The 14,276-nt window shown below is 42.4% G+C and overlaps 1 protein-coding gene across 2 annotated transcripts in view; it reads right to left on the bottom strand.

The window, feature by feature from the left end:
• Window positions 1-10,166, bottom strand: part of LOC112229449 (zinc finger protein 385D) — a 38,867-nt gene extending 28,701 nt beyond the window's left edge. Inside the window, exons 1-2 of one of the 2 annotated variants that reach the window (XM_024395282.2) lie at window positions 9,553-10,166; window positions 5,779-5,900 (exon numbers count right to left, since the gene is read on the bottom strand). In XM_024395282.2, the coding sequence (XP_024251050.1) occupies window positions 5,779-5,900; window positions 9,553-9,562 (132 nt within the window). In that variant the 5' untranslated portion in view covers window positions 9,563-10,166. Of the gene's footprint in view, window positions 1-5,699; window positions 5,901-9,552 lie in introns of those variants that run through there. The other variant, XM_024395284.2, reaches the window with a different exon arrangement.
• Between the last annotated feature and the right edge of the window lie 4,110 nt (window positions 10,167-14,276).

Genomic DNA, 14,276 nt, shown 5'->3' with positions numbered 1-14,276 from the left:
ATGGAGGCCACTGTGTTCTTGGGGACCTTTTTGGGGACCTTTCACCAGATCTCTGCCTCAGCACAATCCTGTCTCGGAGTTCTATGGGCAATTCTTTCGAACCTCATGGCTTGGTTTTTGCTCTGACATGCACGGCCAACTGTGGGACCTTATATAAACAGGTGTGTGCTTTTCCAAATCATGTCCAATCAATTGAATTTACCACAGGTGGAATCCAATCAAGTTGTAGAAACATCTCAAGTATGATCAATGGAAACAGGATGCTGCTGAGCTCAATTTCGAGTCTCATAGCAAAGGCTCTGAATACGTAAATAAGGTATTTCTGTTTTATATTTGTAACACATTTGCAAACATTTATAAAAACCTGTTTTTGTCCATTCTACTATTACAACTTTCAAGAGTGAAACTGTTGGGAACCACTGAACTAGCCTATTCCGCGGACCGTAATAGTTTCCCACCGCCAGTGAGCTCAGTACAGAAAGCTGTTTTTTAGGACATTTCCGCTGGATATTTGGGATGAACATGATATTTTGATTTCACACCGAGGCTTGGTGATTATCGAAGCCGGGATGTAAAAAAAAAAGAATACCTTTTTGACTTATTGTGTGAGGTGAAGGAAAAATGACTTAGAAGCTCAGGTTGTTAGTGGTGGTAGTGGTGAGTTAAGACAATCAGAAATCAGACATCCCCAAATGGGAAAATGTCTACATTATCTCGCAGCAGGCCGGGTACTTCTATGCGTGCTCAGGCGCGTTCTCCCTAAACGTTATCATAACAGAGAAACCAGTCACATTCTCATTGCTCACATGGAGTAGACGGTGAAAACATTTACAAAAGTCATTTCTCACAAGTGTAGTAGGTTGTGAACTCGGCAACCATTTCCATTCCGAGAATGACAACAGTAAATTACTTTAATTAATACATGCGTGAACAGAAATTAATTAACAGTACATTTATTAGGCCTACTGGTGACATGTGTAATGGGGAATTTATTAAAAAAATAAACAGTCAAAGGGCAAACAATTCACACAAACAAATGAATGCGCAAGGACTGTCAGGAGACAGCTGAGTGCATTATGGAGAGTTGAGTGCATGCATTCTGTAGAGAGACCTGGCCTTAAAAAACAAATTGTGGGCTTCCAAATGAAATAGGCATGGGCATACACACTTGTGATTTGAAACAATCTTCAACTATTTTTTAAAAGAAGCTAAGGATCCTCTGTCGTCAAATCATGCTCTCTAGTGAAAGATTTTGAATTATTTTATTTAGACAGGAGTAATTATATAATTTTGGCAAAAACGTCAATTTACTTTAGGGGAAGCCAGCATCCGAACACTGCACTGGCACCAGTGGTGTAAAGTGCTTTAGTAAAAATACTTTAAATTACTACAAAAGTAGTTTTTTGGGGTATACATACTATTTCTATTTTTTGACAACTTTTACTTTTCATTTACTACATTCAAAAAGAAAATAATGTACTTTTTACTCCATACATTTTCCTTGACACTCAAAATACTCATTACAATTTGAATGCTTAGCAGTACAGGAAAAAGGCCCAATTGACACACTTATCAAGAGAACGTCCTTGGTCATCGCTACTGCCTCTGATCTGGCAGACTCACTAAACACAAATGCTTAGTTTGTAAATTATGTCTGAGTGTTGGAGTGTGCCCCTGGCTGTCAAAAAATAAATACAAATTATAATAATTATAATAATAATAATGTGTAGCATTTACTTTTAGTTTTTACTTTCACTCAAGTATGACAATTGAGTACTTTTTCCAGCACTGTACTTAAGTACATTTAAAACCAGATACTTTTAAACTTTTACTCAAGTAGTAATTACTGGGTGACTCACTTTTACTTGAGTCATTTTATAATAAGGTATCCCCATAGAAACGCATTTGGCTTAATATAGACAGGTTTCAAGCATGAGCCCGCTCACTTCGCCTTTTCTCTCTGGTAAAACTACTGTATCTCACTAGAGAAAGCATCCGAGCGAGCGAAACAGTGCCCCTCTATCTTACTATAGGTAACCAATGTATCTGATGCTGTATGGACAGAAATAGTATGACATGCCATACTATTTTTGTCCAGACAGCATCAGATACATGGTCTACACATACGCAGACAGAGGGGCGCTGTTTCGCTCGCTCGGATGATTTATCTGAGATTGATGCGTCTTTCTACGCACGTGTTAGTCAAATAGATTACCAATATTTTATTTGGACTGGCAAGGAGGTACAGTTGGGCAGGCCCCCTGAGGCCCACCCATAACGCCGGTGCTGTGGGGAACTAGCGGCACGTCTTGCTCTTCATTGTAATCAGAGGGCTGATACAAATACTATGCATGCCAGTCTCTCTTGGCTAAGAGTTGGGGATAGACTGACTGCATAATTTCTTTTTTATAAGAAACATTAATGGTTTGAAAATCCCAAATTGTTTGCATAGTCAACTTACACACGGCCCTGACATACACTTACCCCACCAGACATGCCACCAGAGGTCATTTCACAGTCCCCAAATCCAGAACAAATTCAACAAAGCGTACAATATTATTTAGAGCCATTATTGCATGGAACTTTGTTCCATCTCATATTGCTCAAATGAACAGCAAACCTTGTTTAAAAAAACAGATAAAGCATCACCTCACGGCACAAAGCCTTTCCCCTATTTGACCTAGATAGTTTGTGTGTATGTATTGGTATTGATAAATAGGCTACGTGTGCCTTTTGAAAAATGTATTTTTTTAATGATGTAGTTCTGTCCTTGAGCTGTTCTTGTCTATTAATGTTCTGTATTATGTCATGTTTCATGTTTTGTGTTGGACTCCAGGAAGAGGAGCTGCTGCTTTTGCAACAGCTAATAGGGATCCTAATAAAATACCCCAAAAATCACTAAGGATCTATCATGGTCCAAACACACCAGCACAGTTGTGAAAAGGCCGTCCAGGACCTCTATACAAGGTGGTGTCAGAGGAAGTGTTCAACATTTTCAACGATTCCAGCCACCCAAGTCATAGAGTGTTCTCTCTACTACCGCACATGAAGCGGGACTAATGCACCGTCTGGGACCAACAGGATCGTGAACAGCTTCTACCCCCAAGCCGTAATACTGCTAAATAGTTCTTTAAATAGTTAGCCAAAAGCCTTGCAGGTGGCGCAGTGGTCTAGGGCACTGCATCGCAGCGCTAGCTATGCCACCAGAGACTCTGGGTTCGCGCAAAGGCTCTGTCGCAGCCGGCCGTGAATAGGAGGTCCGTGGGGCGACGCACAATTGGCCTAGCGTCTTCCGGGTTAGTGAGGGTTTGGCCGGTAGGGATATCCTTGTCTCATCACGCACCAGCGACTCCTGTGGCGGGCGCAGTGCACGCTAACCAAGGTCACCAGGTGCACAGTGTTTCCTCCGAAACATTGGTGCGGCTGGCTTCCAGGTTGGATGCGCGCTGTGTTAAGAAGCAGTGCGGCTTGGTTGGGTTGTGTTTCGGAGGACGCATGACTTTTGACCATCATCTCTCCTGAGCCCGTATGGGAGTTGTAGTGATGAGACAAGATAGGAACTAATAATAATTGGATACCACGAAATTGGGGAGAAAAAGGGGGTAAAAAAAATACAAAAAATAAATAGTTAACCAAATAGCTACCTGGACTGTCTGCAGTGACCCTTTTTGCACTAACTTTGACTCATCACATACGCTTCTACTAGTGTTTACTATCTGTCACTTTATTCCTAAACTCAGCAGAAAAAGGAACGTCCTGCATTTCTTTTTTAGAAAACTTAACATGTGTAAATATTTGTATGAACATAACAAGATTCAACAACTGAGACATAAACTGAACAAGTTCCACAGACATGTGACTAACAGAAAAAGTAACAGTCTGTATCTGGTGTGGCCACCAGCTGCATTAAGTACTGCAGTGCATGTCCTCCTCATGGACTGCACCAGATTTGCCAGTTCTTGCTGTGAGATGTTACCCCACTCTTCCACCAAGGCACCTGCAAGTTCCCGGACATTTCTGGGGGGAATGGCCCTAGCCCTCACCCTCCGATCCAACAGGTCCCAGACGTGCTCAATGGGATTGAGATCCGGGCTCTTCGCTGGTCACTGACATTCCTATCTTGCAGGAAATCACGCACAGAACGAGCAGTATGTCTGGTGGCATTGTCATGCTGGAGGGTCACGTCAGGATGAGCCTGCAGGAAGGGTACCACATGAGGGAGGAGAATGTCTTCCCTGTAACACACCGTGTTGAGGTTGCCTGCAATGACAAGTTCAGTCTGATGATGCTGTGACACACCGCCCCAGACCATGACAGGCCCTCCACCTCCAAATCGATCCCTCTCCAGAGTACAGGCCTCGCTGTAACACTCATTCCTTCGAAGATAAACGCGAATCCAACCATTACCCCTGGTAAGACAAAACCGCGACTCGTCAGAGAAGAGCACTTTTTGCCAGTCCTGTCTGGTCGTGCAACGGTGGGTTTGTGCCCATATGCAACGTTGTTGCCAGTGATGTCTGGTGAGGACCTGCCTTACAACAGGACTACAAGCCCTCAGTCCAGCCTCTCTCAGCCTATTGCAGACAGTCTGAGCACTGATGGAGGAATTGTGCGTTCCTGGTGTAACTCGGGCAGTTGTTGTTGACATCCTGTACCTGTCCCGCAGGTGTGATGTTCGGATGTACCGATCCTGTTACACGTGGTCTGCCACTGCGAGGACGATCAACTGTCCATCCTGTCTCCCTGTAGCGCTGTCTTAGGCATCTCACAGTACGGACATTCCAATTTAATGCCCTGGCCACATTGAACATTTCACTGTTACACCTGTTGTTTACCAAACATATGACGAAACACATTTGATTTGATTTAAGAAGAAAATCTCGATTTTAAACCAGGTGATACAGAGAATCTCCACTGTTTGGCTGCCTATCTCTGAAACGTGTCATGAGGTAGGTTTCCATCCAATTGGCGAAAGATTTTCATACGAATATAAAAGAATCTGCATAAAAACAATATGCACATTTTCCATCAATTTGACTTGTTGCCGATAAAAGGCTGTGCGTGATGACGTAATGCACATCAAAATACTTTTGGTATTAAAATTCCCATGTACCGAATAAAAAAATACTAGTTAAATGGGTTTCCATCTCATTTTCAACTATACAGATGGTTGTCTCACAAAAACTGTTGCATTATACAGTGAGTGTGCCCACTCTGGTATTGTGGGCACCACAACAGCTCTATCTGTGTGCTTGGCTAGAGTGCACATGTAGCCTACATGATGAGATTATTATTATGGACAAAATAGCGAGATTATTTATAATTGTCAAACGACAGCAAAGCATCGATCACCATGTCACCAGAATAAGACCCTTGATTGAAAGGAGCATCAAGCTCATCACCGTGCACTTTCACCACCCTGTGAAGTTCATCGTAACTTATTTCATCTGTAGCCTAATAAACTGCATGCTTTCCTGACGAGTCGTAGTGGGAGGACCACACAACATGTCATCGCATGACTCCAAGTTAACTTTGATATCATTGTTATTATATCAATATTTGAGCATAAAAGCATTTCCACTGACATTTCTCACATGATACATTTTACAGACACAAAAAGATTCCACCTTGTCTAGCGTGACCTGGACAGAGTTCTAAGAAAAGCTTGGTGCAGAAACAACAGAGTAAATAAAGCTCACCTCAGGTTGTGTGGAAAAATGTCAAAGCATTGTGTACTACTAACTAACTACGGTGATGGTAGTGATAGACACTACTCACTTCAGTGAAACCATGGAACAGGCTAAGCGGGAGGAGGGGCTTCAGCGCCATGGATTGGTGGACTCCTCCCACAGGAGGCCCAAGGTCCAATGAAGGCAGGGTAGCAGTCTGACAGACGTTACCTAGGAGACAGTCATCACGTCAATTCTAAACAGATTAATATAGTTTAAAAAGAGGGTGAGGGCGAGGAGCTAATCACACTCACTCACGCACACACATACTGGCCCACAGACACACACAGAGTTTGGTTCAATAAGGTCATTAGTGCATCCTCTGTGATTAGCTCTGTTTGTGTGGGTGAGTTCCTGATTATGGAGAGTTTGTTTTGTTTTGGGATTTCCACTGAGCCTGATTACAGTTTGATAATCATAACAATCACAGCCCCACCCATGTACACCCTGCTGCACAAACATTTGGCCTGATTACCTTAAGTGTGTGTGTGTGTGTGTGTCTGAGCGAGAGAAAGAGAGTGAAGACTAAAGAGGACTAGCAAGTACAAGAGCTAATAAGAGAAAGATGAGTGTTAGAACACAAGCTGATTGTGTGTTTTCTCTCTGTCTGTCCCTACCTCACTCCCTCCGTCCTCTCATCTTCTCTTGATCTCTCTGTCTGTCCCTACCTCGCTCCCTCATCTTCTCTTGATCTCTCTGTCTGTCCCTACCTCGCTCCCTCATCTTCTCTTGATCTCTCTGTCTGTCCCTACCTCGCTCCCTCATCTTCTCTTGATCTCTCTGTCTGTCCCTACCTCGCTCCCTCATCTTCTCTTTATCTCTCTGTCTGTCCCTACCTCGCTCCCTCATCTTCTCTTGATCTCTCTGTCTGTCCCTACCTCGCTCCCTCATCTTCTCTTGATCTCTCTGTCTGTCCCTACCTCGCTCCCTCATCTTCTCTTGATCTCTCTGTCTGTCCCTACCTCGCTCCCTCATCTTCTCTTGATCTCTCTGTCTGTTCTTACCTCGCTCCCTCATCTTCTCTTGATCTCTCTGTCTGTCCCTACCTCGCTCCTTCCGTCCTCTCATCTTCTCTTGATCTCTCTGTCTGTCGCTACCTCGCCCTCCCTCTTCCTCTTCTCTGTCTGTCTGTCTCTGTCTGTCTGTCTGTCTGTCTGTCTGTCTGTCTGTCTGTCTGTCTGTCTGTCTGTCTGTCTGTCTGTCTGTCTGTCTGTCTGTCTGTCTGTCTGTCTGTCTGTCTGTCTGTCTGTCTGTCTGTCTGTCTGTCTGTCTGTCTCAGTTCAAGGGGCTTTATTAGCATGTGAAACATATGTTACCATTGCCAAAGCAAGTGAAGTAGATAATATACAAAAGTGAAATAAACAATAAAAATGAACTGTAAACATTACACTCATAGAAGTTCAAAAAGAATAATGACATTACAAATGTAATATTATGTGTACAGTGTTGTAACGATGTGCAAATGGTTAAAGTACAAAAGGGAAAATAAATAAACATAAATATGGGTTGTACAATGGTGTTTGTTCTTCACTGGTTGCCTTTTTCTTGTGGCAACAGGTCACAAATATTGCTGCTGTGATGGCACACTGTGGTATTTTACCAAGTAGATATGGGAGTCTCCCTCTCTCTCTCAGTCTATTTCTCTGTCTTGCTCTGTCTGTCTCTCTTGCTCCCTCTTTGTCTCTCTCTCTCTCTCTGACTCCCTCTCTGACTCCCTCTCTGACTCCCTCTGTCTGACTCCCTCTCTCTGACTCCCTCTCTCTGACTCCCTCTCTCTGACTCCCTCTCTCTGACTCCCTCTCCCTGACTCCCTCTCTCTGACTCCCTCTCTCCGACTCCCTCTCTCCGACTCCCTCTCTCCGACTCCCTCTCTCCGACTCCCTCTCTGACTCCCTCTCTGACTCCCTCTCTGACTCCCTTTCTGACTCCCTCTCTGTCTCACTCTGTTTGTCTCTCTATGTCTGTCTCTCTCTTTATGTCTCTCACTCAGTCCCTCACTGTCTCTTTCTCCATCTCTTTCTCTCTTTCTGTCTCACACTCTGTGTGATTCTGCAGTCTTCTAATATAAAATGTATAAATAGTCATATCATTGCCTTTGGCTGAGAGACATGCAGGGAGAACAATGCATCCTACTTTTTCCCCCTTATAAATCCCATTGATCCCTCCCATCGGACTTTGATCAAAACCAGTGCACTATGTATGGAACAGGGGTCGATTTGGGAAGCAGACTGAGAAGGTTTATGTTGTAGCACCAGGCATGACAGCATGGAGCAAAGTCACACTTTATCATCAAATAGAGTTGGAGGCAGAAGCCCTGAGTTGAGTAAACAAGAGCAATACCATATTTCTGTACTTACAGTGCATTCTGAAAATATTCAGACCCATTGTCATTATGGGGTATTGTGTGTAGTTTGATGAGGAAAAACACGTTTTAATTCCATTTTAGAATAAGGCTGTAACGTAATAAAAGGTGGAGAAGTCAAGGGGTCTGCATACTTTCCGAATGCACTGTATGTATGTCGTTTTTTTGTGGTGTGGTTTTCAAATACAGTGCCTTTAGAAAGTATTCAGACCACTTGAAGTTTGGGAGCCCCTGCTCTATGCTTATGCGCGAGTGAAGTGAGTTCGGAAAACATCATTTATTCTATGAATTTTAGGGGGATTTTACACCGAAATGATTTGGTGAGGTTTTCCCGAAATCTGGTGTTAACGATCTATCCGCACTCGGGAACGCACTAAACAACGCGCCGTGGTACACTCAAAAAGGGTGGTCTCGGTCCGATTCAATTCGTACTGTGGTGCCGTTCGCTCACGGTGAGAACAGAACGCAGTCCGTACCGAACACAGGAAAATAACCAGTCACGCATTATTATTGGTTGTTTGACTTCGCTCATTGGTTGTTTTTGACAGCATTTGATTAAATGCACACAGCATCATAATTTGAAATCTCAGAAATATGTGAGTAGTAGCAGCGCATTTATGAGCGCATCCGATTCGGAATAGTGAGAAGGGAGCTATATATAGTCTGAATATAGCCTACACACGTAGCAGATTGAGATATTGCGCTGTTGTTGGATGACCAAAGTGAACTCTGATTCGAACTCCTCAAAACTATCTGTGAAATTGTTCACATAGACACGTTGTGTCCAACTCATAATCAAATAGTCTTCCCCAAAATAACATGGTCGCTGTGGTAGAACGTTTATTTTGATTGGCGATTTTGTGCATTTATCAAAATCCCATCAAGTAGCCTGATTTCTAATTACATGTAAACAAGATTTTTTGGGAATCGTTCTTTTTGCACATCATAAAAGTTAAAAAAATTGACAATTATATTAATCTGACTATTCCGTATTACTGTGTGCATACTACTCAGTGCCAGCCGTTTTCCTATTGGTCAGTCACTCGGATCGTTGTGTAACAGCTGCCGCATTACACTATAAAGGCTAAACATTCTGACACTACCAGAACTTTGTCGGAGCCTACAATCTAGCGGTACTTAATCGGCAGACCTAGACCCTGTCACACTGAACGGTCCAAGACGTTCGATTATCCTTTACGACCTAAGAATTTTCCCACGACGTGGAAATCAATCTTGTCTGGGGATACAATCGGGGCATAAAACGGCTAAAATGGGCAACAGGCTATTTCTGCATCCTTACAGCAGACATTTACATGAAGCATCTTACTGTGCATTTACTGAGCCTTAAATTGTAATTATCCTAACCCGTTTGAGTAGGCAATGTTTGATTTATTTAAGGCTACCTAAAAGCATTCTGGTAATTTCCTACTATACTTGAAGTAAAAATAAGTATCTCCTTACCAAAATACATGCTGGTCTTATCAACAATCAATATTCCTTTTGCATGCAACTTCACCACCCCCTGGTCAAGTCTTCAATCGATTCTAGCTGAGCATGGTGGTATGATGGGTCCAGAATCAGTCTCCTCTCCTCCACAATAGGCTACCACTCACTGGTGAGGTAGGCTACTCTCCCTCCTCTAAACTCCCTCGCTCTCTCTAACCTTGTTTACACCTTGAGCTAACATGTGGTCCCAATCACTATCGGCTTGAGGTTCGTTTACACATGGAGGTAAAATGTCTCTCTTTTCCGTACACTGTGCTCGCATTGTGACTAGATTTCCTGGTGCCTGCCTGTATACACATTATTTGACTTTCTTTCAAAATAATATGAATGTATTTATTTTAAGACAATTATTGATGCCATACGCCAATGGTGCAACCTGTCAATGATTTGAGAGGCCGGTATAATAATGATTTAAATGATTTGACCATCCAGATCTGTTAAAACTTCATTGATATCCATGTACAATGGGTCCCTGAATACCTATTGAGCCTGGTCTTTTAGTCGTCTACACCTGCCTGAAAATGTGGGCACAATCAGAATGTAAACAAGATCAGGAAAAATGGTACATGTTAGAACCAGGTGTAAACATGGCTTCTGTCCCCCCCCCCTCCACCTCCCTCTGTCTTGCTCTGAGATGTGTGAAGAATTTTACTTTATTGGAGTGTAGGCTCCATATGCAGGGTGTGTCTGTGTCATCTGTAGTATGCTATTTGAGGTTATTGGTCAAGTCCTCACTGAGCCAGGTGCTCTTGTTAACCTATTGACATGCATGCGTGTGCGTGCAAACATAGAAATAGAGGGAGGGAGGGAGGGAGTGAGGGAGGGAGGGAGGGAGGGAGGGAGGGAGGGAGGGAGGGAGGGAGGGAGGGAGGGAGGGAGGGAGGGAGGGAGGGCAGAGAACTGATGTCATCTGATGCGGCATATGGGATACCATGGTCACCATCCAGCCCTAAAAATGGGGAAATCCCTGCCTCCTCACTGTGATTCATTCACTCCACTGTGAGTCTATGGAGGCTGACCAGGCTGTTGTCTTTGGATGAGCCTGTGTGTAAATCCTTTAACATCCTCACTCCTTTCCTCCAGTGGCTGGTATTTTTAGATGCTCCCTGTGTTCACTGGTTCAGAAGGAAACCACATACAGCATGCAGATACAGTGCATTTGGAAAGTATTCAGGCCCCTTGACTTTTTCCATATTTTGTTACGTTACAGTGTTATTGTAAAATTGCTTAAATAAAAATACAAATTCAAACAGAAATACCTTATTTACATAAGTATTCAGACTCTTTGCTATGAAAGACACACACCTGTCTATATAAGGTCCCACAGTTGACAGTGCATATCAGAGCAAAAACCAAGCCATCATGCTGTGGAGACGTTTTTCAGTGGCAGGGACTGGGAGACTAGTCAGGATCGAGGGAAAGATGAACGGAGCAAAGTACAGAGAGATCCTTGATAAAAACATGCTCCAGAGCGCTCAGGACCTCAGACTGGGGTGAAGGTTCACCTTCCAACAGGACAACAACCCTAAGTACACAGCCAAGACACAACAGGAGTGATTTCGGGACAAGTCTCTGAATGTCTTTCAGTGGCCCAGCCAGAGTCCAGACTGGAACCTGATTGAACATCTCTGGAGAGCCCTGACAGATCTTGATCTGCAGAGAAGAATGGGAGAAACTCCCAAATACAGGTATGCCAAGCTTGTAGCATCATACCCAAGAAGACTTGAGGCTGTAATCACTGTCAAATGTGCTTCAACAATGTACTGTGTAAAGGTTCTGAATAGTTATGTAAATATGATATTTCAGTTTTCTTTTTATACATGAGCAAAAATGTATAAAAATCTGTTTTTCTTTTTCATTATAATGTATTTTGTGTAGATTGATGAGTGGAAAAAGCAATTTAATACATTTTAGAACGAGGCTGTAACGTCACAAAATGTAGAAAAAGTCAAGAGGTCTGAATACTTTCTGAATACACCGGATGTCCCACACACATAACATCACACTAGGTGCTATCATCATCACCATCATCATCACATGTGCACATGCATAGACTCTCTCTCTCTCACACACACACACACACACACACACACACACACACACACACACACACACACACACACACACACACACACACACACACACACACACACACACACACACACACACACACACACACACACACACACACACACACACACACACACACACACAGTCTTGTAGAACTAAACTTGTGGGGACACAATTCATCCAATTCAAAATCCTATTTTCCCTAACCCCTAAACCTAACCCTACCTCCTAACCCTAAAACGATCCCTAGCTCCTAACCCTAATTCTAACCCTAACACTAATTCTAACCTTAACCCTAAAGCCCCTAGAAATAACATTTCACCTTGTGGGGACAAAACAAAATGTACTCTCGTGGTAGTAAACCACAAGTATAGTTAAAGATGTCCACACACACACGCACACGCACGCTGGCTCAAGCATGGCACTTAAATACACTCTTCTCATCAGAAAGTGTTCATACCCCTTGACTTATTCCACAGTTTGTTGTGGTATATAGCCTGAATTAATTCAAAATGGATTAAATAGATTTGATTTTCTCTCACCCATCTACACATAATACCCGATAATGACAAAGTGAAAACATGTTTTTAGAAATGTTTGCAAATGTATTGAAAATAAAATACAGGAATATCACATTTACATAAGTATTCACACCCTTGAGTCAATATTTTGTAGAAGCACCACTCACGATTACAGCTGTAAATCTTTCTGGGTAAGTTTCTAACAGGCTGACTACACCGCTCGCGTTGCAAAATAAATTTAGACGTACATGTTATTCAATTATTGCACCCACACTGCTCGCGCATGCCAACGAGCGTCTGCGTTGCCAAGGGCTAAAATAGGAGTAGGTTCTATTTCTGACGCATATCGTGCAGCAAGTCCTGCCTCTCCCATCTCCTCATTTGTTTATAGAAGCAGGTACCCACATGCCATCTCCTCATTCGTTATACCCACGTGGGTGACTGAAAGATGAAAGAGGTCGGTAGTGGTAATGCACCTTATTTTTGAAAGTTGCCAATCGCAATATAAAGAAAATGTTTGACCTCTGTCATTGCCAACAAAGGGTATATAACAAAGTATTGAGATAAACTTTTGTTATTGAACAAATACTTATTTTCCACCATAATTTGCAAATAAATTCATTAAAAATCCTACATTTTGTCTGTCATGGTTGAAGTGTACCTATGATGAAAATTACAGGCCTCTCTCATCTTTTTAAGTGGGAGACCTTGCACAATTGGTGGCTGACTAAATACTTTTTTGCCCCACTGTATGCACGATGGTGCATGCGCGCATCCAGTTTGGGTTCGGTGTAAGAGCTTCCACACCTTGATTGTGCAACTTTCTTTCTAACAATTCTTCAAGTTCTGTCAAAATCGTTGTTGATCATTGCTAGACAACCATTTGCAGGTCTTGCTATAGGTTTTCAAGTAGATTTAGGTTAAAGCTGTAACTCGGCCACTCAGTGTAGATTTGGACTTGTGTTTTAGGTTATTGTCCTGCTGAAAGGTGAACATCTCCCAGTCTCTGGTGGAAAGCAGACTGAACCAGGTTTTCCACTAGAAGTTTGCCTGTGCTTAGCTCCATTCCATTTATTTTTTATCCTGTAAAACTCTCTAGTCCTTAATGATTACAAGCATATCCTTAACATGATGCAGCCACCACTATGTTTGAAACTATGGAGAGTGGTACTCAGTAATGTGTTGTGTTAGATTTGCCCCAAACATAACACTTTGTATTCAGGACAGAAAGGGAATAGCTTTGCAACATTTTTTGCAGTACCACTTAATGCCTTGTTGCAAACAAGATGCATGTTTTGGAATATTTTTTATTCTGTACAGGCTTCCTTCTTTTCACTCTGTCAATTAGGTTACTATTGTGGAGTAACTGCAATGTTGTTGATCTGTCCTCAGTGTTCTCCTATCACAGCCATTAAACTCTGTAACTAAAGTCACCATTGGCCTCATGGTGAAATTAGGAAGGGCACCTGTATCTTTGTAGTGTATTGATACACCATCCAAAGTGTAATTAATAACTTCCCCTTGCTCAAAGGGATATTCAGTGTCTGCTTTTTTAATTATTACCCATCTACTAATAGGTGCCCTTCTTTGTTGGAAAACCTCCTTGGTCTTTGTGGTTGAATCTGTGTTTGAAATTCACTGCTTGACTGAGGGACCTTACAGATAATTGTATGTGTGGGATACAGATATGAGGTATTCATTCAAAAATCAAGTTAAACACTATTATTGCACACAAAGTGAGTCCATGCAACTTATGTGACTTGTTTAAGTAATTGTTTACTCCTGAACTTATTTAGGCATGCCATAACAAAGGGGTTGAATACTTATTGACAATTTTTTTTTTTTTTAACAAAATTCCACTTTGACATTAGGGGCTATTGTGTGTAGGCAAGTGACACATTTTTTAAATGTAATCCATTTTCAATTCAGGCTGTAACACAAGAAAATGTGGAAAAGGTGAAGGGGTGTGAATACTTTCTGAAGGCACTGTGCACTCACAGTCAGAGAATATAAATTCGTTTTGGCCTGTCTGCTCCAATCTCCCCTCCAGTTTTTGCGAGGAGGACAATAACATGTTTTCTCACAATC

The sequence above is a fragment of the Oncorhynchus tshawytscha genome, linkage group LG31 (assembly GCF_018296145.1).
Source record: "Oncorhynchus tshawytscha isolate Ot180627B linkage group LG31, Otsh_v2.0, whole genome shotgun sequence".
NCBI classification, from domain to species: domain Eukaryota; kingdom Metazoa; phylum Chordata; class Actinopteri; order Salmoniformes; family Salmonidae; genus Oncorhynchus; species Oncorhynchus tshawytscha.
Note: the sequence above shows the minus strand (reverse complement) of the source record. Positions and strands in the feature narration are given on the sequence as shown.